The 23,865-nt window shown below is 50.4% G+C and overlaps 6 protein-coding genes across 25 annotated transcripts; 2 read left to right on the top strand and 4 right to left on the bottom strand.

Moving 5' to 3' along the window:
* Positions 1-68: 68 nt before the first annotated feature.
* On the bottom strand, positions 69-2,061 carry FOXG_01898 (S-phase kinase-associated protein 1). Of its 3 annotated transcripts, XM_018379002.1 has the most exons (5): positions 1,815-2,061; positions 1,484-1,582; positions 1,328-1,425; positions 1,103-1,273; positions 216-1,046 (listed from the first exon to the last, which is right to left on the bottom strand). In XM_018379002.1, the coding sequence occupies exons 2-5, from the start codon at positions 1,548-1,550 to the stop codon at positions 870-872; spliced, it is 513 nt and encodes a 170-aa protein (XP_018235002.1). In that variant the 5' UTR covers positions 1,551-1,582; positions 1,815-2,061; the 3' UTR covers positions 216-869. The 3 variants fall into 3 exon arrangements, with proteins under 3 accessions (XP_018235001.1, XP_018235002.1, XP_018235003.1); XM_018379001.1 differs by having other exon boundaries at positions 69-1,046; positions 1,484-2,061; XM_018379003.1 differs by having other exon boundaries at positions 390-1,273; positions 1,484-1,975.
* A 1,866-nt stretch (positions 2,062-3,927) lies between these two features.
* Positions 3,928-7,102, top strand: FOXG_01897 (GPI mannosyltransferase 4). 3 transcript variants are annotated; one of them, XM_018378998.1, is made up of 4 exons: positions 3,928-5,209; positions 5,338-5,723; positions 5,788-5,915; positions 5,975-7,102. In XM_018378998.1, exons 1-4 carry the CDS (start codon positions 5,101-5,103, stop codon positions 6,903-6,905), a joined length of 1,554 nt encoding a protein of 517 aa, XP_018234998.1. In that variant the 5' UTR covers positions 3,928-5,100; the 3' UTR covers positions 6,906-7,102. The 3 variants fall into 3 exon arrangements, with proteins under 3 accessions (XP_018234998.1, XP_018235000.1, XP_018234999.1); XM_018379000.1 differs by having other exon boundaries at positions 5,268-5,723; XM_018378999.1 differs by having other exon boundaries at positions 3,928-5,723.
* FOXG_01896 (60S ribosomal protein L10a) lies at positions 4,703-8,514 on the bottom strand. 2 transcript variants are annotated; one of them, XM_018378996.1, is made up of 3 exons: positions 8,285-8,487; positions 8,020-8,197; positions 4,703-7,965 (listed from the first exon to the last, which is right to left on the bottom strand). In XM_018378996.1, the coding sequence occupies exons 1-3, from the start codon at positions 8,301-8,303 to the stop codon at positions 7,509-7,511; spliced, it is 654 nt and encodes a 217-aa protein (XP_018234996.1). In that variant the 5' UTR covers positions 8,304-8,487; the 3' UTR covers positions 4,703-7,508. The 2 variants fall into 2 exon arrangements, with proteins under 2 accessions (XP_018234996.1, XP_018234997.1); XM_018378997.1 differs by having other exon boundaries at positions 8,020-8,514.
* On the top strand, positions 7,232-15,103 carry FOXG_01895 (uncharacterized protein). Of its 6 annotated transcripts, XM_018378990.1 has the most exons (8): positions 7,232-7,371; positions 7,513-8,783; positions 8,843-9,690; positions 9,738-10,959; positions 11,007-11,253; positions 11,347-12,181; positions 12,235-12,908; positions 12,964-15,103. In XM_018378990.1, the coding sequence occupies exons 2-8, from the start codon at positions 8,689-8,691 to the stop codon at positions 13,690-13,692; spliced, it is 4,650 nt and encodes a 1,549-aa protein (XP_018234990.1). In that variant the 5' UTR covers positions 7,232-7,371; positions 7,513-8,688; the 3' UTR covers positions 13,693-15,103. The 6 variants fall into 6 exon arrangements, with proteins under 6 accessions (XP_018234990.1, XP_018234991.1, XP_018234994.1 ...); XM_018378991.1 differs by having other exon boundaries at positions 7,232-8,783; positions 12,964-13,798; XM_018378994.1 differs by having other exon boundaries at positions 11,347-15,103.
* Positions 13,913-20,925, bottom strand: FOXG_01894 (uncharacterized protein; the record flags this gene model as incomplete). The annotated part of the gene is made up of 6 exons (XM_018378989.1): positions 13,913-15,345; positions 15,399-15,914; positions 16,459-16,473; positions 16,684-16,730; positions 16,793-16,802; positions 16,890-20,925. 6 exons carry the CDS (start codon positions 20,923-20,925, stop codon positions 13,913-13,915), a joined length of 6,057 nt encoding a protein of 2,018 aa, XP_018234989.1.
* Positions 20,926-21,166: 241 nt separating this feature from the next.
* FOXG_01893 (eukaryotic peptide chain release factor subunit 1) lies at positions 21,167-23,785 on the bottom strand. Of its 10 annotated transcripts, XM_018378981.1 has the most exons (6): positions 23,533-23,785; positions 23,313-23,397; positions 23,202-23,251; positions 22,014-23,145; positions 21,716-21,958; positions 21,167-21,650 (listed from the first exon to the last, which is right to left on the bottom strand). In XM_018378981.1, exons 1-5 carry the CDS (start codon positions 23,566-23,568, stop codon positions 21,954-21,956), a joined length of 1,308 nt encoding a protein of 435 aa, XP_018234981.1. In that variant the 5' UTR covers positions 23,569-23,785; the 3' UTR covers positions 21,167-21,650; positions 21,716-21,953. The 10 variants fall into 10 exon arrangements, with proteins under 10 accessions (XP_018234981.1, XP_018234988.1, XP_018234985.1 ...); XM_018378988.1 differs by having other exon boundaries at positions 23,202-23,397; XM_018378985.1 differs by having other exon boundaries at positions 22,014-23,251.
* Between the last annotated feature and the right edge of the window lie 80 nt (positions 23,786-23,865).

The raw sequence follows: 23,865 nt of genomic DNA, 5'->3' as shown, positions 1-23,865 counted from the left end.
TCAACTGTTTACCCGGCCCCCGGAGCCCAGCACCCGACTTTTCTCTCTTGGGCATGGTATCACGATGATTGATGTGAACGGAAAAGGGGAGGAACGATATTGTTGTGGCGTGAATTGAACTACGGGGCCGTGTCTGCACTGCACTGCGCGTGCGCACGGGGGCGATGGGCCGGTTGCCTGGTTTATCGATTATTGCGGTTACTGCATGTCACGGACGGTCATAGGGAAAAAGGAATGCAAAGACTTTGATGCCCCAAAAAAGAAAACGGGCCTGAACTACATGGATGCAGTCTACCTCGCCTGTGAACGACGACAACGCAAATGTTTGCTCTTGTGTGCCGTCTTTATTACCAGCGGACTCTATGCTGTTATGCAAGTCTTCAAGTAGTCAAATGAACGAATCACGCCCCAAACCTCACCTTCACCAACGCATTCATCACAGACCTCGAACTGACCACTGCGTAACTGAACGTCTTGATAACCCCAGATTTAATGGCAATCATGAATTGAAGTCCTAAGCTAAGTCGAAATGACTCTATCGGTGCGTCCAAGGGTACGATTTGAAGCCCGTGTTCAAATACTGCCAGACGAGCTACATCCCGTAGAGAGCCTGCCTTGGACAATGTCATGTTACCATAAGCAATCCTATTTGTGCTCCTAGCGTGCCAAAACACTGGCCCAAGCAACCCGGAAAACCAAACTTTAACGCCAAATGCGACCCCTGTGACTCATCAAGATTCATTCGATCCTGGATTGAGAAGGCTTGACAGGAAAGTTTCCTGCGACCCATGACCCAAGGATCGATCCATGCCATAGTCCGACTGGTACCTCCCCGCAACCTCTATCCCTAATAATACACAAACGGGAGCTTAACGATCCTCAGCCCACTCATTCTCACGGCGGATCTGCTCCTCCTCCTCGGGAGTGAAGTCGTTCGTAATGTTGAAAGTCTTGCGGATCTCTTCGGGAGACTTGCCCTTGATCATGTTTGCAACAGTCTTGCAGCCGACATCAAGAAGAGGCTTGATGTCGAGGTAGTTGGATGCCTGTCGTGAAGTGTTAGTTTTCCAATGATTTGATGAATAGGAATGGGTCGACGTACGAGGATGATTTCAAACAGCATCTCCTGATCGACCTGCATGAACTTTTGGTCCCACTCTTCGATATCGGTGGTCTTCTTGCGAGCGTCGGAATCATCATCCTGTGCCTGGAGGGGGTCGTTGCGGTGGTGGTCGCACCACTCAATCACCTTGCGAAGAACGGCCTCGTTCACCTAAAGAATTACATGTCAGTCGCGAAAAAGTCAAGTACTGATGGAAGTACTTACGTTGGGGATAGGAATAGGGTTTTCAGCATTGATGCCCTCATCACCGATGTCTTCCAACATGTTCTTGATCAACATGGATCGTTCGGCAACAACGCGGTCTGTTGATGTTAGTTAGGAATATGAGCAAGACCGTCGCAGAGTGTCTCTTTAACTTACCGACTTCGATGGTGGCGCTGTCATTGGAGGCCAGCCAGACCTTCTGTGTAGAGGTAGATTCGGACATATTGGGTATGTTTGTGGTTCGTGCTAGAGTGACTGGTGATGTGAGTAAGAGATTTGCCGGTTGCAGAGAGAAAGTGAAGAGAGGATTCGTGATTGTTTTTGGGTGATGATGGAAGTTGGAGGAGTCAGCTAGGTACCTAGGCAAGTAGGTAGCGGAGGCTAGGTACTAAACCAGCCGACCAACAAACCAATCACTGTGGCGGGGTAAAAGGTAGGCTGAGGTGGGTGCCTTGTGCTTCAACCAGCGACGTGAGCGCGTACGTACCTAGAGGCAGGGCTGTGAATCAGACTCGAGGACCCTTTCTTTTAGATGGGGCTTAGTCAGATAAGATAAGCGGGTTGATGATGTTGATGGAGAGTAATGGATTCCGAAGAAGAGTGTTGAGTATGAAGAAATGATCTTGACACTGGTGGTCTTCGAGAGAGTGGTTGTGATGATTGTGATGATTGTCAGAGTAGAGGAATCAAATTCGGTGGGAGGAATCGAGCCTTTTATATCAGTGAATCTCAAAGTACTAAGGTTTACAGGAAGTGAAGTGGACCTGCGCTGCTGCTGCCTTGAGAACCTGGAATAACCTCAAAGACTACCTAACAAAGAGTCAGACGGCAACCTGAAGTTAGAGGTCATGGTTTGCACGAACCTACGAGGCGCGAGCGAGTTTCATTGGCGGCTCGAGAACTATCATATCGTCAGTGGACAAAGGAAGATAATTATTTGAATGTTTAATATGATCAAAGTGCGAGATACTACTTGTCCTACCAATAAATGCTTTGTTCACACCCAAGTACGCATTGCTATTATTTAAGCTTCTAGGGAACTTCTATTATTTGCTTCTTGATCGAAACTTAATCAAAACACACACGCAGAAACGAGGGAAATGAAAAACATACTTCATTCACGGTATTACTATGTATTCTTGGACGCATTAATACCAGGTCTAAGCATCCAAACGCAAACTGCACTTATTTTCCAACTCCAAATAAGCCACCTGAATGGACACTCATAACTACAAGTCACAGAGCTTGTTCGCATCTGAATTCTGCCAGAACATTCAAATCGGTTCTTTATCTTTCTTTCTTTCACCGAGCTCTAAGACACTACCTACCTACCCAGGTATATATGTGTGATCGAGCTCATTGCATTCTTTTGTCCACGGCTAGTAATGGCACGGACGGCGTATCAAGCTACTCCCCAAGGCACCTCAGAATATATTTGAGGCCACAATGCTTGTCCGAGCTATGAACAAACTCGAGACGATGAAGACACTGCAGCGATAAGTAAGTATGGAATCGTCACGAGGGGACGCACCATTAATGATTCCCAAACTTTGGCAAGGGAGAGAAGAGTTGGCAAATGGCTTCAAGACACCGTCAGTGCGAAAGCAACTACCCATTGGAACCAACCTTGTCATCCCTTAACTTCGTGGCGTCTGGCCATCCCAAAGCTTCTTTTGTTGAGTCGAACACCGCAAAGGAGAACAATCATGATCATGTTGCTCAGGTGGATCAACAAATCATGAGAAGGTCGTGCAAGATTCTCAACCATCTTCAGTGCTGAAAGGGCTATATTGGTCTACACTGTTCGTTGCTTGCCTGTTAACGCAAGCATGGTCAGGCAGTGTTTGTATACGGTCCGTGTCCATTCCGTGATAAACAGCAAAGACCATCAGGTTCGACATGCGGAGCATCACAAAGAATAGAGGCGGTATTGCAAGTGGGATGTTGATGTTGCTCTCAACATCGTGCAACAAAGGCGGTGATGTCTCATCGATATACAGATAAAACCACATTCAAGACATTAGTGGCATGCATAACACAGCCATTGAACCCACCTTTCCCCTCATCCCACCGGATAAACAACAGTTGATGGAACCCCCAAATGTACATGAAGGGTCCAACTCATCGGTAGGATGATCTTGTACACGAATCCTGGATTGACAGCCTGTGAAGGCATTCTGCAGACCCGCGGCAGTATCCGTACTCGAGCTCGCTTCCGGCAGCCAGCAATGCATGGACATTGTCTTGCAACGGTATATCATTGCAATCATGCGACTTTCTTTGCCCTCTGTTGAGTCACTCGTGGAACGGGAGTACTACGTAGAAGACAGGACACCACCCAACACGTGTTGACATGGAGGCCTGTGAGAAAAAACAGGTCATGCCATTGATTAATTGTCCACTAACTAATTGCCATCCGATTCAATTCCAAGATTACCATCTTCGTGGTAATTGTCCCAGTTGGTGGCTGGAAGCTGGCGTATCAGCGGCCACGATGATTAGATCATTGATTGCAATGGGCCTAGCGCTGGCCAGGATACCTAGAATTGAAGCTCCAGGTCCATCCATCCATCCATCCATCCATCCATCCATCCATCAACAGAGCCGCTCGCTCGTCGTGGTATCATTCTGGCGTTTAGGTTACCGTGGTAGCTTGATTTTGTTCCAGGATATAGGATTACAAGAATGTCTTGATAAATCACTTGTCCCAGCCATAGGTCACCAAGCATAGATGGGTCCAAGAGCCCAACCAGAATGATATTATTATATTGGATCGGAGCTTCAGGAGGCCTGCTCGTCCGTCTGTCTGTCAAACCTCCCCCAGAAATCGCCTCCCCCTGTCCCGTCTTGTCAGTCTAGGGAGCCCAAGCCCCTAAAAGAAAAAAGCTTCTAGCGGACGCAGTGGACCTTTTCCAAATGCCTACCCACCCGACCTCATCATCGTCAGTCCCTTCCCCTAGCCTTGGGATCCAGCTAGTGCCGCCAATCCCGGATCACGGCGTCGCCTCCCACTGGCCACGTTGTAAGCTGGCGCTCCCCCTGGGCTTGAAATGTTTCCCCTTGGGCCCTGTCCATTAATAGCTTGGGCTCTCGAGACGAGTCGAGTCGAGCTTCTGTGCTGATCAATCCTGATGAGATTTGGTTGCTGATCCTTGATCCATGAAGTGGCCCCTCGCTTTGAGCCAGTCCAATCCATCAATGTCCTGTTGTTGAACTCAGTGGGCGAATAAATCCATATCTCATGGATCTGTCTGTCTCTGGTGGGGGGTGGGTGTCACTCACTTCAACGGAACATGACCTCCATACCTTGCTTCACCTTCACCTACACCACCTACCCATACATACATCATTCTCGCATTTCCTCTTCCATTCTTGTTTTGGTTCCTTGTCTCTTCTCTTCCTATAAATTCTTTCCTGACCTAGGGGAGTGTCTCGCATATTCGTCGATCTAATAATAGACCATCATAAACCTTCCATCTTCCCTTTCCACCTCCACGACTCGAAACTCTTCCAACAGCATACGACGTACATATCAGCGGCACATAACGATCCGGATTTACTCTTCTTAGCTTGAATCTCCTGCGACCGGCGAAATATTGACACTTTTCTCTACTTCCCCCACTTTGCGATTGCGACACTGGAGCGCCAGCTATAGGAGCGCATCGAGTCGAAGCGCTCACATTCGGTCTTTGTTTATGCGGACATTCGATGCCTTTTCCCCCCGAAACTAAGCTCATGATTGCTCTCCCGATTCACAGCTGCTAAGATCAACTATGTGGCGACGCACATATCTCACGCTCGTCCTCATAAGGCTGTGGTTTGCGCTGTCACCCAGTTATTTACACCCGGACGAGAACTTCCAAGGGCCCGAGGTCATAGCTGGTATGTTCTTCTGCGCCAGCTCCCAGTTGCTCTCATGTTGAAATGCCTGCATGCCCAGATGATGCACTTTGATGCCCTCTCTGTTCATGCAGACTGCCACTACGAGTCCAGCTGCTAATTCGCGCCAGGCCAAATTTTTAGTTATCCCGTTCGACACACTTGGGAATTTACAAGCGAGAACCCTATCCGTAGTGTTTTCCCACTATGGCCCGTCTATGGTCTTCCTATGCTCCTCTTGCGGTGGCTATGGATCGGTAACGGCAAAGACGGAGAGATCCCACCTATTGCGGTTTTCTGGACTCTGCGTGTTCTCATGTTTGTCATCAGCTTTGTTCTTGAAGATTGGGCGTTGCATGAGTTGATCCCGTCACCGAAGCATCGCCGTGTCGCCGTTCTCCTCGTCGCCTCGTCCTACGTGACCTGGACCTATCAGACGCACACGTTCTCCAACTCGGTAGAGACGCTCGTTGTTGCGTGGAGTCTCGTTCTGATCCAGCGAGTCGCTGATCCACGGGTACGTTACTTGCACACCATTACCACTGATAAGACTATCAGCTGACTTCAAATTCGACACACAGCAGCGGTCATGCGTTTTATCTGCCACAGTGCTTGGAATAGTTGGAGTATTCGGTGTATTCAATCGAATCACGTTTCCAGCATTTCTTGTTGTTCCTGGGCTTCGACTGCTCCCTGTGTTCTGGAAGAGGTGAGTCACCCTATTTGCGCTTGGCGCGGAAATGCATGAACAAGCTAACACATCCACAGGCCTACGTCTCTCGTATACTTGACGTTAGCTGCGGCACTGACAACTGTCATTGCCATCGGTCTGGACACCGCGTTTTACCTGCCAGGTCCCATCACATGGACCGACCTGATCCATAAACCTGTAATCACCCCTCTGAACAACTTCAAGTATAACTCAGCAACCGAGAACCTGGCGCAGCATGGCCTTCATCCTTGGTACCAGCATTTGGTGGGGAATTTGCCGTTGCTGCTGGGCCCAGCTGCAGCTTTGTTGATAATCAGACCCAAACTGTCAATCCGACTCTGGTCGGCAGTGTCTGGTTTGGTGGTACTATCGGCGTTTCAACATCAGGAGGCGAGATTCTTGCTCCCAACGGTACCACTATTTCTTTCGTCAATTCGCATGCCCCGAAACCAAACAATACTCTACGGCTTTACGACAGTTTGGATCGGATTTAACCTCGTCCTCGGCTCGTTGATGGGTATCTACCATCAGGGAGGTGTGGTGCCGGGACAGGTCTTCCTGAGTCAGCAACCAGATGCCACCCAAGCTATCTGGTGGAAGACATATACACCGCCAATCTGGCTTCTTAATGGCAAGAATGAGTTCTTGACCACGCGAGACGTTATGGGTCTCAAGGGTGAGGTGCTACTTGAGCAACTCTACGGACTCGCCACATGCGACACTCCCGCCGACAGACGAAACCAGGAGTATCTGAAGGAGAAGAACGGTACATATCTGATCGCCCCGGCATCAGCGACATGGTTAGATCCGTACCTGTCCAACAAGGGCTTAGAGGGGCTACGATTTAGAGAGGTATGGCGTTACAGGAAACACTTGAACCTGGATGATCTGGATTTTGGCGACGACGGCGTTTGGGACACCCTGGCCAGGGTTATTGGGCGACGGGGCCTCGTCGCCTGGAGAGTAACAAAAAGCTGCCCAAATTAGAGAGAAAAAAAAGGGGGGCATGACTGCTTTGTCGAATTTTCTTTGTCGCGTATGAAATAGAAATCATTAATGACGATCCAATTTTCTCAGCTTTATGGGATAAGGTCATTAAAAGTTTGGTTTCCATGATTCCACCTGTGGTAATTGTAATCATCTTTCATTCGAAAAGCTGATTCCTTCCGCCCCGCCCCACCAATTCGCTTCGCTTGGAAGAAACCCTGCTCACATCACCTCGCAGCTAATGAACTGGAAATTGAGTTGACTTAAAGAAAGCCAGTCACGTCATTGATAGTCCCATAGGGCCCGTAGTGCCGTAAATTTGCAACCGGCGATAGTTGTAATCCTGGCATACATGGTGTTGCCCTGCAAAACATTGAGCTTGGCGATGCAGACAATGATAGGTTAACTTGGAGTCTAATTACTCTCCACCATCTCCATTGTACATATTCATCCAGGTTTTTGATGGGTGAGTTGACATTCACGTTTGCAAAGCACATTTGTCTCATTGTGTTTATTTTTCCTGCCGTCCTAGTCTAAGCTGCAGTCCACATTTCAGTGAACACGATTGCCAAGCCATCTCAGGCAGAGGCTAAAGAAACACGCTTAGTACAGGCGCTTGGGGGGAGACATGGAAGCCTTGATGGTAAGGCTTCCAACGTTCTGCCAGCCCTTCTTGAGAAGAGAGACGAGGTAGTTGATGGCCAGCATAATGTTGGCGACGAGCTGCTCCTGGGTCATCTCGACGTTGCCGACGGCGACACCCATGCAGAGAACCTTCTTGAGCTGGAACTTGATGGTGGACTTGACCTCGTTGATGCGGCCAGTCAGGTCGTCGGCGTGAGAGACGGGAGTGGGGAACTTGCCGGCCTTGGACAGACCAGGACCCAAGAGACGGGGGATCTGCTTGATGAGGGCCTCGGAGGCAACGAAGGCGTCGTACTTGCGGGCAAGCTTCTTGATGAGCTTCTTGTTCTTGTTGAGCTTCTTCAAGTCATCAGCGGACATGGCGTCAACACCACCGTGCTTGGCACGATCGATATCGTGCTGGTCACCGAGAATGCTGTCAATTTGTTAGCCTCCAATTCTCTTGGCTCTGTCGATTCTTCGGCCGTACCAGATGGACATGTTGGGTCGGGGGATGGAGGGCAGGCGGATGGTGCCAGAGAAACGCTTGTCACGCTGAGGGTCATAGTTCTTCAGGCCGATCTGAAGCTCAACAGTCTCAAGGAAGTTACGCTTCTTGGTCTCGTTGGAGTACTCCAAGAGCTCTCCGACTTGCGTCCGGACATTAGCTGCATCGCCGTTAGCATTCTTGCGGTGTCTTATTATTGTACTGTAACTCCTCGTGTGAGTTCAGTCTCCTCCGGGATATATCGTACCGACTGTGATCTTCGACATCTTGACAGTCTCCCAATAGATAGCTGTATAATCTAATGGTGGTCAGGGCGAGTTGGGTTAGGAAATCAGAAATTCTGAGCGCAGTTGATTTTTGGTGCAAAATTAGAAAGTGCGCCCCGACAGAAGGTGGGGCACCTTCCAGGGCAAAATTTTCTCACGGGATCCTTCACGTGATATCTCATCGAAGGTGTACCCAAGGTAAGTACCTACCTAACCTATGGCACTTTAGGTTGTCGAAGAGATCAAGCTTTGACGACGGCTTCGAGGCGTGGTAGATTTATGAACCAAGTTAAGTACCGGCCAGTTTCCTTGGTAATTGTCTTTGTCTGAAATTCGACGTCGAAATTATAAGTCGTCGTATCCACGCTCTTCAAAACCCATCAAGATGAAAGACACGGCTCAACAGGTTGACGACTTGATCGCCAACTCGAATCACATCTCTAAATGGGTCGAGGAACAGTCAAGTGAAGAACAGTCAAGGTGCGCAATTCCTCCGATTTCGTTCTCATGTAAATATCCTAAAGAAACTTTATCTGTAGTTGGGCCCAATCGATATTCACAAGACTCCTCGAAAGTGCTTCTCAGCCAAGAGGTGCTTCAGGCAACTCATGCGTGAAACTCTGCGGTTTTGTTGAGCAGTCGTCAAAATCGCAGTCACAGAGTCTCAAACTCTGGGCCTATTCTAGGGATGTTACTATACAACTCTTCAATTTTTATGTTGAATGGAACGAGTCAGACAACCATCGGTCAATGAAACTGGTTCTCGACCTGCTCCCTCAGCTCATCAGGAGGAATCCGGATGAGAAAGCTGGCCAAGAAACCAAGTCTACCATCTTGGACAATCTTGTCTTGATTGTGACTGGGAAATCATCAAAACCGCTGGCCAAATCTGCTATAAAGGCATTGGACCATCTCCTTGCCAAGGACATTGTCACCCTGGATGAGATACGGTCCAGCTATGTCACTCTTCAACAAAAGGACACATCAAAAAACCCCTTGGAAGTCTGGAAGTCTTTCATTTTTGAATTGTTCCATTGGATGACGCTTCACTTTGTCTGCCCTACTGCTGGAAGGTTTATTGTCTGCGTGTACCGCGGTCTTAGAAGCCAAGACCAACGAGAAACTTCAGGACAGTTGAGCATTGAGACTTGGCACAGATGGCTGCTCGAGGCCATAAACGAGGAGCCATCCATTCTAGAACCAATCAAAAACTATATCTTCCTCCCTCTGTTCAAGGCGGATAAGTCTGAAGCCCTGGGTTTCTTGAAGAGAATGAATGAACATGAGGCTGTCTCTGCAGGTCATGAGATAGATATCAATCTCCCGGCTCTGCTACAGCTGGCAGCGTTAGAGATCGGCAAGAAGGTCGGCTTAGTAGAAGAGCCAGGTAAGGCACCAAATGAACATATCCTAATGCCTGCTAATTTGCAACAGCACTCGGCGATGATAAATCTGCCGATAGCGACTCATCGATTGTGCTCGACGAGAAGGTTCTAGAGAGTGTCCTGGCCCATCCATCTCACGAAGTTCGCTCTCTCGCACTTTCACTACTCATGAGCTCTCCATCAACGACAAGGCCATATTCATCCACAGCCCTTGACCTACTCCGCAAGCATCTCGCCACATACTTTGCCGATTCAGATGCCAAGTTCAGAAATGAAGTAGCCGGAAAGGTTCGAGACATGTTCAGAAGGGTCAGGGGTGCCATCTTCGTGCTCAAGAAGAGCATCCCAAGAGCCGCCGCCCGTAGGCAAAAGGAACAGCCAGGCCAGGTCCAGGAGCAACATATCCTTTATCGGACCAACCTTATATCTCTCCCCGAAGCTCAGCTGGTGCACTGCTTGGAGTATCACGAGAAGTTCCTATTCTGGTACATTGGCTTCTTGTGTAGTGAGTTAACACCTACTGCTTCTTATCAGCGACATAGTGCTTCTCTCAAGGCCGTCACTTTCATTCTTCGAATGGAAGGAGAAAAGTCCAAAACGTGGGAGACTGCAGATGACCAGACACTATTCTTTGATCAGTTTGGCAGCTCATGGCTCCGAGCTTTGTCTGACCTGATCATGGATCCCTTTGATGACATTCGAAGTCATGCTGCCACGGTACTCAGATGGATCTTTTCGGACAGCCGGTACAGGAACTTCTACCTGATGGCCCGGCAAGGCAAACTAAATCCCACTGAAGAGCTTACAGAACTTCTGAGACGGACTGAAGAGCTTGCTCGCAAGACTGCTCGAGCTGATCATTCAGACGGTGTCGCTAGAGTATCTCAGCTACTGTATAGGCTCTCTGAAAATGAGCAACATCGAGTCGCACTTCTTTCAAAGCTGATTGGAGGCCTGGAAGCGAGGCTAGTAGTCGCAGAGAAGGATCTCGGCAGAGCGGTTCTAGATGCGCCGCTGCACGGTGATTTTGCTTCCCTGTGCTACATGTGGCAGGTGGTTTCAGAGCTTCAGTTTTCTGAAGGCGAGTTACAGTCCGTACAGGCTCTGCAAGACGCTCTGGTCACTTGCTGCGAAAGAGTCTGGGCAGCAGTCCGCGACATTCTCTGTGATGACTCGCCTGAAGGCCATTTGCCCCAGGAGCTAGAAGAGGTTGATGGACTTGACACCAAAGATGTGTTGAGCTACAGCTTCCGATCTGTACATGAAGCCAGGTAAGTCGATCAATGACTTTGGGTATTGCTTCAACTAAAAAAAGTAGCAATCTTATGCGCATCATTATCCTCTCTATCAAGCAACACTCCCGCCAAGGCAGAATCTGCCCGTCAAAGGAAGCTTATGAAAGAATAGGGAACTTATCCTTTACCCAACTAGCCAGTCTAAGACACCGCGGCGCTTTTACGACCGTCGCCCTTACTTTCTCTACATGCTGCCAACTTGTTAAGCACCTAGACCAAGCTAAAGCTGGCGCTGAGGGTGGTACTACTCTTCTTGAGCAGTGGTATGCGGTAAGTTAACTATCTACCTGCTGAGTCACTACATTTTCAAAACGTATACTCTACAAGATATGGAATAGAAGGTTGGGAACTGACCAAAAGTAGGGCACGTTAGAAGCCATCAACGCTCAGGTATCGACCACTCGGCGATCTGCCGGTATCCCTGCCATGATGACAGGCGTCTTATCCGCCAATGCACCTAATCCTTCCTTTGAACAAGTTATGAACAAGCTCATGGAGATCGCCAGCCAAGAAGCCCGCGTCACTGAGACAGACGGTTCGAATCTGCCCCAGGTCCATGCTTATAATTGCCTGAAGGAGATCTTCAAGAGCTCCTATTTGACAGCCATGGGCAACAAGTCTGAGAAATTCTTACCGCAGTGCCTCGAGCTGGCAGCCAATGGCCTCAAGTCTGAACTATGGGCCATCCGTAACTGCGGCTTGATTCTACTCCGAAGTCTCATTGACTGTCTCTTTGGATCCCATCAGAGCAAAGCACTCATGGAAGCAGGCTGGGATGGTAAAGCCAACCGGATCGCCTACCACCGATACCCTTCCCTTCCAAGGACTCTCCTCCACCTTCTGAAGTCAGGCCACCAGATGATGGCGTCCATTGCTGCCAGTTCAGCTGCGGCCGAGTCAGTCTTCCCAGCCCTTGACATCATTCGAAGAGCCGGTCCCCCCGAGGTACTTCGTGAAGAGCTTCAGATACATATCGCAAAGTATCTAGCCAGCCCGGTGTGGCACGTCCGCGAGATTGCAGCCCGAACTCTATGCTCGTGTCTCCTGCACGCTAAATGGCTCGATACTATCACCAGTATTGCCGCTGAGTCTGTTCGCTCTCAAATCGGGAATGTTCAGAACCATGTCCATGGCGTTCTGCTGGCACTAAAGTATATCGTTGATCGGTTGAGCGAGGTTATGCCTGAGCAGTTGCAACGTGAGAAAGACTGCATCGACAAATTAGAAAATCCGCTAACACGTACTATACAGACGACATCCCCAAGCTCTCCGGTTTTCTCATTGAGTACTGGCGCGAAATCCAGGCCTTGGTCTCACCTGAAATTCCTGCCGCGTATCTTGAGGTCGCAAATCTTGTACGAGCACTCCCCAGGCCCGGGTCAATTGATCCTATCCAACTCGAATTCCCTACCTCCAACAACCGAGAGGGGGCTCTACTCAGGGCACAGAGGGTAATCCACGAAGTCCACTCCATCGCCGAGGGTAGTGGCCCCATCGAAAACCTCAACACCTTATTCCTGAGCAAGACCATGGGCGTCAACACGATAGTGGCTGGCCTTGAGACAGTTCCTAGGCTTTGGGACATTTCTCGCCTCTCAGAGCAGGACGTGGGCAAGTTCTGCAACCTGTACCGCGATGTTTGTGTCAAGATTGGACCCGTTGAGCCTCGTGTTATTGCTCTGCAGAACCTCACAGAGATCCTGGACCAGGTTCTAAAGAGTGGAAATATCAGCCTCGTTTCACCGGATCTGCTTCTGGAGGTTTGGAGCAGCCTGCCACTGAGTTCTATCAACCCAGCTCTTGCCAACGCGGTAATCAGAATCAGTGGCTGTATCATCGCCATCCTCTGTAGAGCACAGGTTGTCACCCCAGAGGGAATCAAGAACTGGGGACATATGATGGCCGATGCCGGTCTGGATGACAAGGTGAGTGAAGGGGAAGCCAGTGATATACGATCTTTGACCACTAAAACCTTTGCAGGATTTTGATACTCGTCTCGCTACAATCGAATCACTCTGCTCATTCTTTTCCATCATTGAGGTAGGCCAACCATGGACTCAAGAAGAACACCTTGCAGCTATCCTCGCTCTCTATGACTCCCTCAACGATGACGACGACGATATTCGAGACGTGGGATCCGCAGCAGTCCAGAGCATTCTAGGTAAAGCTCTTGTACCTATCGAAGCGGCAAATCGTCTTCTCTTATGGCTAGCCCAGCACTACGCTGGTAGCCCAACGTTCCGCCAGGTCGTTGTGCGTCGCATCATGGGTGACTCTCGGTACCCAACCCCCAAGAACAACGCGGTCTCTATTCAGGACCAGCTGCAGGAGGCAATGAAGTTTGATGATTCACTGTTTGTCATTGAGAAGCAGAACTTGTTCGTGGATGAGGTCAGAGAGACACAGCGCTGGATTGGTCTCTACGAGAACCTGACATGGGAGTCTAATGACCCTTCTCTCGACTCACTTACGACATGGACCAGTGCCGGGTTAGAAGCAATGCAGAATCTCGCGAGACAAGAAGACGGACCTCTTGGCTATGCGTCAAAACCTGAGGTCTTCGCCATCTTATCACGGGTTGTTCGTGCTTCGGCAGCGATAGCAAGAAAACAGCCTGATTCTGGTCTCTGTGAGAGGATCAACAAGTCAGGCAGTGTTGTGCAAGACGGCCTGGGACATATGTCAGGTCTTTTGTTACAGTCTTTCTAGGAAACTTCACAAACAAAGAGATAAGCCTGCAAGTAAAACAAGAAAAGAGAAAAGTAATGATTTAATGCTATATATGATTTATTGAAAAACGAGCTCCCCTGACGCCTCGCAGTAGAATAACGGCCGTAACACGTGTGCGGTATGTGAATAATAGTAGTTTTTATGAGTAACTCCCCCCCTTTCCTCTCCTGACTAAGTCAATACTTTCCAACATGGTATCTCAAACTTCTGTGTGGGCTCTTTGAATGCTCTTAATGGACGGTGATGGAGAACCTGGACTGTCCAGCAGCCCGTTCTTACCAAGCTTGCGGACAAGCATCGTATTCTGTGCCTGCAACTCGCCAACCTGTCCTTCAAGGAGCTCGATCTGACGACGAGCAACATCTCGCTCTGCACGAACGCGCTCAAGTTCAAGTGAGAGGTTGTTCTTCTCTTCCTGCTCGGCTGCTTTGCGACGTCGCTCTTCAGCCTTACGCTGGTCCCGCTCACGTTTCTCCTCGAGCTTGCGCATCTCGCGGCGATACTTCTCTTCCTGCTTAGCCACCTCCTTTTCATGCTTCTCACGCAACTTGGCCAGTGTAGCAGCGTCCTTCTCCTTGTCCCCAAGAAGCTTGCTCTGTCGCCGCTCCTCAAGACGAGCCATCTTCTCATCAAGCTTTTTCTTCTTTTGTTCGAGCTTCTTGAGTTCCTTATCGGCTAGTGACTGCTGTGATTGCTGCGGGTTGGAGCGGGAAGTCTCCGATTGGGACTCAACAAGACTATCGGGGGATTTGTTCTCGGCAGTCACACTCTTCTCAAGGGCTGACGCAAAGCTTCGGATGGAGGAGGTGTCGCTATCGTCATCATGTTGCTCCTCAGCAATCGCGTGAGTGTCGGACACACTCCCATCAGTGGACACGAAATCAGAACCAGTTCCCCAGGTCTTGAGCAGGCTTGTAGGAATATAGGAACTGGCAGCCCCTATAGCACCAGCTATGACACCATACAGCCCATTACTGCCGGGGAAAGGGTCGTCTTGGTTTGGAGACATGGCAGTTTCAGCCTTGGTGTTTTCAAGAATAGCAGTAGGGTTCGGTGGAGCCGTAGACTTTGCATCGTTCGTTATGGATGCTTCAGTGACGTCAGTAGTCTTATTTGCTTCGCCAGTCTCTTCCGGCTCAGCAAATCCATGCATAGCCTTCGACGTCACCCACTTAAGGAACTTGCCAGCATCACCCACGATGCCTGGTGGTGTCCCCTTCTCGATAAGAAAGCGCGGGACGCTGCCGCCAGGGTCACTACGAGTCACCATGAGCCATTCGACAGCCGTGGCAGGTTCGTCGAGTGGCATTGAACCGTGGCCCTCGCTGCCAGGTTTTGGGCTTGCTATCCTCCCCTCGTCTCGATTCAGGAGATCGGCCGACGACAGGGATCTCTTAGAGGCAAAGTTGTCGACTGGGACTTCACGAATTACTTCGACTGATTCGTAGTAGCCACGGATAATGCCCTGGCGGGGAGGACACTCGGGGTGCTCGCAAGGTTTTGAGACTATCATGTACTGTCGGAGGGGCCGGGATCCTTGGGCGGGTTTCACGGAGGTCTCGGAAGTCAGAAGAAGAGTCACAAAGTCTCGCGGGGCGGTCGGACCAGGGAACTGGGCAGAAAGTTGAAAGACTATTGGTGGTCAGCTAAAGATGTTTTGGTAGTGATGGCATGATTCGGCGTACCTTGCAGTTGGCCATGATCACCAATCTGCTTGTCCTCCACGCGCTTGTCGGCACCGATACCACGGATATTGCCACTTCCAGGAGCACCTTGGACCTTCATCGTCTCCGAAAACTCAACAGAAAGACCCTTCTTCCAGTCGTCAAAGGACAGCCCTTCGTGTACACTCCGGCGAGCAAACCATGCGCCGCGTCCATCTTTGGCGCTCAGCTTATAGACGTTGATCCCGAGAGGATTCTCTTTCGCGCTGACTTTAATCTCCTTCCACTCCTTCTGCAGATCTTGTGCCTGGCCGATGGCTTCAGCTTTCTGTCGCAGGGTCAGAGCACGTTTGATATCGGGAGCTGAAGCCGCTGACTCCGTCTTGGATCGAGCTCGTCCTGCAGAGCTTGAAGCGTCCTTCTTGGCTGGCGCTGGAATAGATTCGACTACGGTCTGCGTCTCGGAAAGAACATCGGCTAGGAACTCTTCAAGGTCGTCTTGGGGCACCTGTTCCCACTCAACAGGGCCCATAGCCCCTAGAGGTTCGTGGTGATTTACCCCCATAGCTGCTGGCCGAGTGGATAGATAGGTATGGAGATTAACGGCGGATGGATTGGATTTAGTTAGTGATCAGAGCAAGTGTGAGAGTAGGAGTATCTAGTATCTAGCAAAATATGAGCCTCGTGCCTGCTTACGAGATAAAGCAAGGAAAGTCCAAAAAGTCGCTAAGTTTCAAAGATGAAGACGTCAGAAGTAGAACAAGATGAGATAAAGCCAAGAAGACCAACGACCAACCAACGCTAGAAATAGCAGTCGGAATCATACCAAGAACCTCTTTTATTCTCTCGGCCGCTATGGGCCATGATCAACTGCCGTCATTCCCGCGATTGACGTCACTAACCTAACCTCCACTATAGGTAACCTTCAGTGGCCAAGCCTAGCCCCTCACCTACACCACCTCAATACCCTCACAGCTTAGTCATCCACGACAATGTCCCCTCGCAGCATCGGGAGCACGGCATCGAGTTACCAAGGTAGCTCATGAATATACAAAGTACTAAGGTAATCTCAATCTCTTACATTTCTGAAAGGTGGCTATTTCATAGATAATTAAAGTAGGACAAGGCACTGTCAGCTGTGATAAGGCAAACAGACCCGCTGCATCCTTGGTTCTCCGTATAAACGAAAACGACTAGAATTATGCATAATCAATTCCAGAATATCCTACTCCCGATTAGTCAAGCTGCTGCCCATGTTAAGCACCGCTTCTCGGAATTTGTGACAGAGTCCGCTCCGCCTACGTACGTATGATGACAGATGAAATTCGCCAGGCGAGGGCGAGCCCGAGAGTTCTATTCAACTCGCAAGTGCTTGCTTACACATATATGTATAGCTAGCTACCAAGGAAACTTACTTAGGGCGCCCTACCCAATAACAAAGTATGCTCTTTCTAGTGTATTACACAATCGACAACTTCCGATCCTTCATCGCAACCTGATAGTCCTGCTTACAGCTCCCGCAGTAAGTATCCCGCCACTGCTCGAGGGCCTGCCGTCTCTTAGCTGGTATAGGCTCCATGACCTTCTGTGACCCCTTGCCGGCTTCTGCCCCTTTCTTCTGCCCCTTTGCGTCGCCCTGCTGCTGAAGCATAGTATCCAGTTCATCACAGAGGAACTTTTCATCTACCAACCAATTCTCCCATTCTGACTGTAGCATCTCTCGCTCAATGCTGTTGACAACCCTCATGGCTACTAACAAGTCATGTCGGTACGATCCTAGCCGTTGTCGAGTCCGTCGAAGTCGACGGGCTGTAGCACGACTAGTAGGTGTAGCCAAACTAGCACCGGCATCCTCCCAGGGCGTATCCATATCTGTCGTATCCAGTAGATCCTTGAAGGTCGAGAAGCATGTGCTGTTTTCGGGAAAAGACAACCCTTGATTAGTCCCCGATGCTGCATCCAGATCCGCAAAGTATATGGCCTTGCTCATCATGGAGTTGGGTCGAATTCCGATGTTTTGCATGAATCCTGCTGCTCTTCGCTCTCTCCACCACGTCGAAGTCTCGTTCGACGTTAGTAGGAGATTTGTCAGTGTGCTGAATGCGAGAAGCGCAAGGATGATCCACTGAGCTGTAATCAAGTTGAACAAGTTGCGCAGCACAGCGATAGCCCACATGATGAGTGACGATACTGCACTCTCTCCCAGGGACCGAATCGTCTCAAACACCATCGTCGTCAGGGTTCGAGGCTTGATGGCCTGCTTCTTTGTTGAATCTGTTGCAGCAGGCGAGAAGACCACCACCTCTGTCTGTTGCCCAATCTGACCGTACACCTGAATTGCTCTGTTTGTTCGACTGCGAGTTCCAAGCTTTCGAACTTGGTCCGTAGCAACCTCAGCCAACTCTTCAGCGTCACTTGCAGCATCGTGAATGGCTTGGCGGTCAATCAGGTTTTTGGAGAGCGCTGGGTTTTTTGACCAATCCGTTTTTGTGTAGATGGCTAGTTTGCACTTGGACTTGGCTACATGCGTTATGACAATCTTGGTCACAACCTTGAACCAGCTTGAGTGAGGCAGATGCCACGCCGTCTTGACATGAGTCACCACGTACGTAACGTGATCGCTGAAGACATCGATGATCTGGTAGTCATTAACATCGGCCGTTTTGGACCGACCCAAGACATCTTTGTAGTCAACCTTGAACTGGAAGTCACGTCTCATCCTGCCTTGATCAACTAGAACCCAGGGTCCTTGAGCGATCTGCTGAGCACGTCGTTCAAAGTACAGCTTTGGGAATACGAAACTCTTGTCACCGAACAAAACGTGGAAGCAGGACTTGGCACTAATTTCAAAGTGTCGCTCAGCCGCCATCTCCTTCATGCCCTCTGGTTCATAAATGACAGGGCGAGCTGGCAAGTGAAGTTTATGGTTATGTCGAGTCCTCGATTTCGAAAGACGAAGCGGAGGGCTGAACTCCATACGCCGAGCAACGGGCCGCCCCATCGAAGTACCGTCATCCATGGGCGTGTTTGCCGAGACCTCCTCCCAGCTTTCGACACTGGGACTTGGGCGGTCATAGTCTTCAATTTCGAGATTGATCAAGGTGGTGATGATCGCCTCAACATCCATGGGCTCCTCAGCCTGGATGTCATCGATTAATAGGTTGAGACGAGTGTGGAGTAGACCAAGGTCCTCCAAGAAGACTTTGATAGTGATCCTGGTATATCCTGTTTCGTTGGCGTTTTCATTCAGATGCAGGAAAATGAAGTCGCAGTCCCTGCCTGGCGCTGCCGTTACTTCACTGATGATATCAAGGCTGATACTGTAGGCCGTTACGAGTCCTATTTGTTGTCCGTAGAAGTACATATTGTCGGGTGTAACGTATATACGGCCATCGCCCGCCATGTCTGGCTTGCCGGGCCCTCGCTCAGGAGACCCAGTCCAGGCGGCCCGGAAGACAAGCACCAGCTTCTCCTCCAATGGCGCATCTGGGAAAAGGAGTCGAAACTGTGCGTGTTGCGCTCTCAACTCTGGGGGATAGTTTCGGGGGAAGTATTCGCCACCGTCCTTCCGCTGAACACCTTGTCCTACGGTGCTTCCAGGAACGACAACACCAATAGGGTCATCCTCATCGAGTCTGGGAAGGACGGGTTGTGGCGGTGCGTTCATTGCACCCCAGAGACTTGTTCCCCAGTAGTTCGCAACCACAGACGCAGGGAGTTTCCTATTGTTACCTACAGGTTGGCGTTCTCCTGCTGTCAGGACTGCAATACGACTCAATCCAGTCATCGAGGGTGGCTTGGCCAGGGTTGCTGGAGCCAAAGTGCCAACCTGTGTGTCAACTGATGGCAGCATGCTAGGCGTCTGTCTGAAATTTGTTGTGCTTCCAACAGACCCTGGGAATCCTGGCGGTAGCGTGTGGCTAGTAGCCATCATGCTAGCCAGTCCAGTCGTGGAAGCTGAACCTCCCTGTCCAGCTTCGGGGCCTTGGGTGCCAAAGGTCGCTTTGCGATGTAGGTCGAGTTTTTGGATGATTCTGGCAGCATGCTCACGGCCACTCTCGCCCTCCTCTCGAGCCAGGTCTCGACCCAGAGCAGTGATGGTACGACGAGAGATGCTGCCGTTAACGTCAAAGCTCTGTCGTGTACTGAGGTTACCGTCTGGTCCTGGAATAGGCAATGTGTTTGTTCGGTCAATACTAGGGCTTGATTCATCGTAGATACCGATCTGTGCGTCGAGGGCCTTGGCAGAGAACTCGGGAATACTGGGGGGAGAGATGGAAAACGCAGGATCAACGGACCCGGGAAGAGAAGCACTAGTTCTGTTCATGCTGGTTTCAAAAGCCCGCTTCTTGGTAACCTCAAAAACCTCCAACCACTCGGTCAGCTCGCCCTGAGTCTCTGCCTGGAGCAGGATTGTCTGGCTCTTGGTCTTGACCTCGAAGCAGAAGCGTCTGTCTTCAGCCACAGCCGGCTTTGCATTACAAAGCAGAACTCCAATCTCGTCACCCTGAAGAACTCCCAGAGGCCCTGGTATCAGCCAACCAAAGATGCCATCACGGCAATAGTACCATCTCCTGATCCACGTATGTCTTGCTGGCTTCCCTGAGAGCACCCGCAGGAACAGCCATCCTTGCTTTTCAGAGACAACTGTGGCACCTTCCTCAAGACGAACAGTGATGGGGCCACGAGTGCCGAGGAAAGGAACGGTTGAAGTGCTGTAGTCCTCGAGCTCACGGGATGGCTTGAATCCTGCGAGCGCATTTTCTCCAATCTCTCTCCTGGCAGACTGCAACTCTCGCCTGAAAACCATCTCAGACGCTCCCATTTCATTCGACCAACCCTGAATGCGCTCCATTTCCTGATTCCAGCGTGTAGTGTCGATTGCTGCTTCTTTGGCACGCCGCAGCTGGCTCCAACGCTCACTGCATATTTTGACAAGCAGCTTATCCATGCTAAAGCGCAGCTGCGGTGCAAGCTGGCAGTAATCCATCGAGGCCTTGAGGTATGCCTTTCGGGTCTCAAAAACAGCAAAGGCATCTTCGCGCAGAGCTGAGGGCTCCTTTGTCTTTGACTGACTGACGTATCGAGCGAGCGTAGAGTCAAACGTTCGCTGCGCCTGCTCCATGGCCCTCCTGCACTCCTTGAAGTTCCTGAGGTCGCCAACGATGAACTGCCGAATAGGGTCGACAACTAGACCTTCCATCTTCTTCATTGTGCTTATCATCTGAATCCAATACTCTCGCCATCCATCGCCCACCCTCTTCAAAGCCAAAAATGTATAATCATTGTCGACAACGCCGTCAGCCGCCGAGGGCATCGTCTTCACGAGAAAGGTATTAATCGTCTCTTCGAGGGCGAGGATATCGTGCAGTAGTTTCGACGTCGACTGAGCATATCCGTTGAGCCATTTTTCTATAGCATCGACTTGGTCGCCAAAGTTTGCAGCGGTTACACGAAAAGTCGGGGAATCGAGTGCTGCTTCGTTGAGGCCGACGGGGATGGCGCGGCCAGCCTGGTTGGCCGCTGGTGGAGGGGAGTCTACAGGCATTATAAGAAGATAATTATGTTTAAGCGCCTGACGACAGCTTCAGTTGACACTGAGCTGAGGTCCCTCTGTAGCGCAGAGACGGGAGAAAGGGAAAACTATATGACGGTGATTCTGAGATGGAATGATGTTGACAAGATGTGTTCGTTGATAGGTCATTTCCAGGTATCCTAGGTGCAGCCCATGTAAGCTTGTATTGACGTAGCACATCCATGCTGGGTACCTACCTACCTAGGTACCTAAGGTCCGCGGACCCCCACAGTGACCAGAAACACCGGAATGGGGCATGGAGCTAATATCGTTCAAATACGCGGTGATCAATAATACGATATCATACAATGCTAGTAAGCCTTATTTCATGAAATCGTAAAGTATAATGTGAGTTTCCCCCTGATTTATGGATATTCCCCCCCCGGATGGAGAGGCTCTTTTCATCCGCCCCCTCTGTTTTCAGTTGGGTGATACGGAGTACATCAAATTATTTCACTTCAACTCAGAACAATGGCCATGCAAACGACTAGTATTTCGTTGACCCGGCGTGTAATGCCTGCTCATGACTATATGTGCCCAATCAGGGACAAGCCTTGCAGCCAGCTAACGCCGACTCTACTCAAATAACAACAATCTTCAGGCCGGACGTCGCGATATGATGCGTTACCCATGATGACCCTCAAGATCGATCCCCTAGCCGCCGTGCCACCGCTATCTTTCAATTTTAATGGTTGGGCCTACCAGCCGTTAGACCTGACATTCTGATTTCCTGAGGTGCAAGAATTGAGGGTCTGAGATGTACCTCTATTCCCGTCGATCATAACTCAAGCCGTCATCATTGTGCGAAGCGGACTGGGTCGCGATGCCTGGCGGGAAGAATGGAGAGGCGCGAGACTGTCCCTCTCCACCAAGCGGTGCTGGGCGATTAACATCGGCGCGGCATCGGTCGACCTCTGCGCCTCGGGGCGCATGGCACTGTTGTTGTACATGGACGGATGAACTTGAGTCGATCCCTCGCTGGTAACGAGGGGATCCGCTGGTCAATCTGTTTGCTCATTAGAATCGAGAGCTCTCATTTCCCAGACATTATGCCAACTCACCGTCGTAGTACTCATCGTCGTCACTCAAGTCAGCCAGCTGCTCAAAGTTGACCTTGTAGCGGAGAAGACCGCCGATACCACCGAAACCCTTGACGAACTGGTTGCCCTCGGTGGATCGGTCAGAAACAAACTCAAGAGTGGTACCAAAGTCCTTGTAGTGTTCCGCAATCCATTCCAGGAAGGATTCCTGAGAAACAATTTCCATCTCTTGGCCAGTCTCCTTGTCGAGGAACTTGTCACGGTTGGTCTGCTCCTGTTGCTTGGTGGTGTGAAGGATGACCTCACTGCCGTTGCTGTCTTTGAGAACCCAGCGGGTGATCTCAAGGTTCTCGAAGACGATCAGAGTCTCGACGGCACCGAGCTCGAGAGCCTTGAGGGTGTCCTCAATGCCGTAGCAAACCTTGCCAGTGTCCTGGCTAATCTCCTCAAAGTACTTTCCGATGAGCTTCTTCTCCTGTATGAACTTGACGTTGCCGAGAGTCTCGGAAGACAGCTCGATAGCCTGGTTGAAACCGTTCTCACCACCATAAGAAACGTCAACAACCTTGATAACCTTGGTCGCAAGGCGGCCGTCGAACATGTCGGAGGCGTTGAGGTCGTTCTTGAAATCGGCGGAACCAGCAAGAATGAGACCAGCGACGTTGACCTTGTCGGCAGTGATGAAGTTCTGGACAGCCAACTCGGCAACCTTTCGGACGTAGTTGTGACGCTTCTCCTCTCGCAGACGGGCGAAACGGAGAGCGGACTGACCACCACGACCGTGCTTCTTGGGAAGATCGACAGAGAACTTGTGGACGACCTCACGGGTGTTGCCGCTAAGAGTTCCAAACAGGGCACCGTTACCATCCATGATGATGAAGCCAAACTTCTGATCGGACTCGAGCAGCTCGGCCAGAGCCTCGGTGTGGAACTTGTTGTCGCACAGGTAGAGGGAGGTGTTGATGGGCTTGAAGGGCTCGAAATCGATGTTGACCTTTCGCTCCTTGCCTTCCTGGGTCAAGATTTCACCACAATAGACGACCAGACCGTTCGGGGGCACCTTGTTGTACAGCTTGAGGCGCTGCTGGGTCGAGGTAATGGCGGACAAGACAGACTGTCTGTTGACTCGAGATTTAATGTTGGAGGCGGTACCCTGAGGGGTTGTTAGTGTCGTCATAGGGGAATTTCGAGAGGACTCTGGAGCCGTACGTATTCTTCAGCCAACATCTTGGCTGCTCGAGAGACTTGATCCTTGGGAGCTAAAAGGACACACGAGTTAGTGCGCGTTTTGGGAGGGCTTGTCTCACGAGAACGGCTTACGGATAATGAGGGAAATCATTGAGGTTCCATTTCCTCTGGCGGCTTCAAGACGCTTGATCAGCTTCTTGACCTTCCAGATCTCAATCTATTGAACGATGCTGTCAGTCATTGTCTTTGGGGTTTGTCGATGGCCTAGACGTTAATTTCTCGATCGCGGGGCAACGGACGACACGAGAAAAGAAGAGGGGCATTCGAGGGCTGGGATGAGGATAAGACTCACGTTCTTCTCGGCCTCGTTCGCCTGAGCGTCACTCATTTTGGCGGTTGAACTGTGCTTAGCTCAGACCTTTGTATGTGAGTGGTATTCTTCCGGTAGAGATTTCTCCTCGAGAGTCTGGGAGTCGTGGAACTATTAATTCTGGACTGGACTCTGGAGCCTGAAGATCCCAAAAGTTGGATGTTAGTGCCAGATTTTTTCGTGCAGCGAGCGATGACCTAGTGAGGCACCCACACCCACACACCACAGAGCACACAACCCACTTTCATTTGCTGCTTAATTGGGGCAATGAAGTCAATGCACTTCACACTTCCACTACGTAACTTGGATTTTGCC

This window comes from Fusarium oxysporum, chromosome 5, assembly GCF_000149955.1.
Source record: "Fusarium oxysporum f. sp. lycopersici 4287 chromosome 5, whole genome shotgun sequence".
NCBI lineage: Eukaryota > Fungi > Ascomycota > Sordariomycetes > Hypocreales > Nectriaceae > Fusarium > Fusarium oxysporum.
Note: the sequence above shows the minus strand (reverse complement) of the source record. Positions and strands in the feature narration are given on the sequence as shown.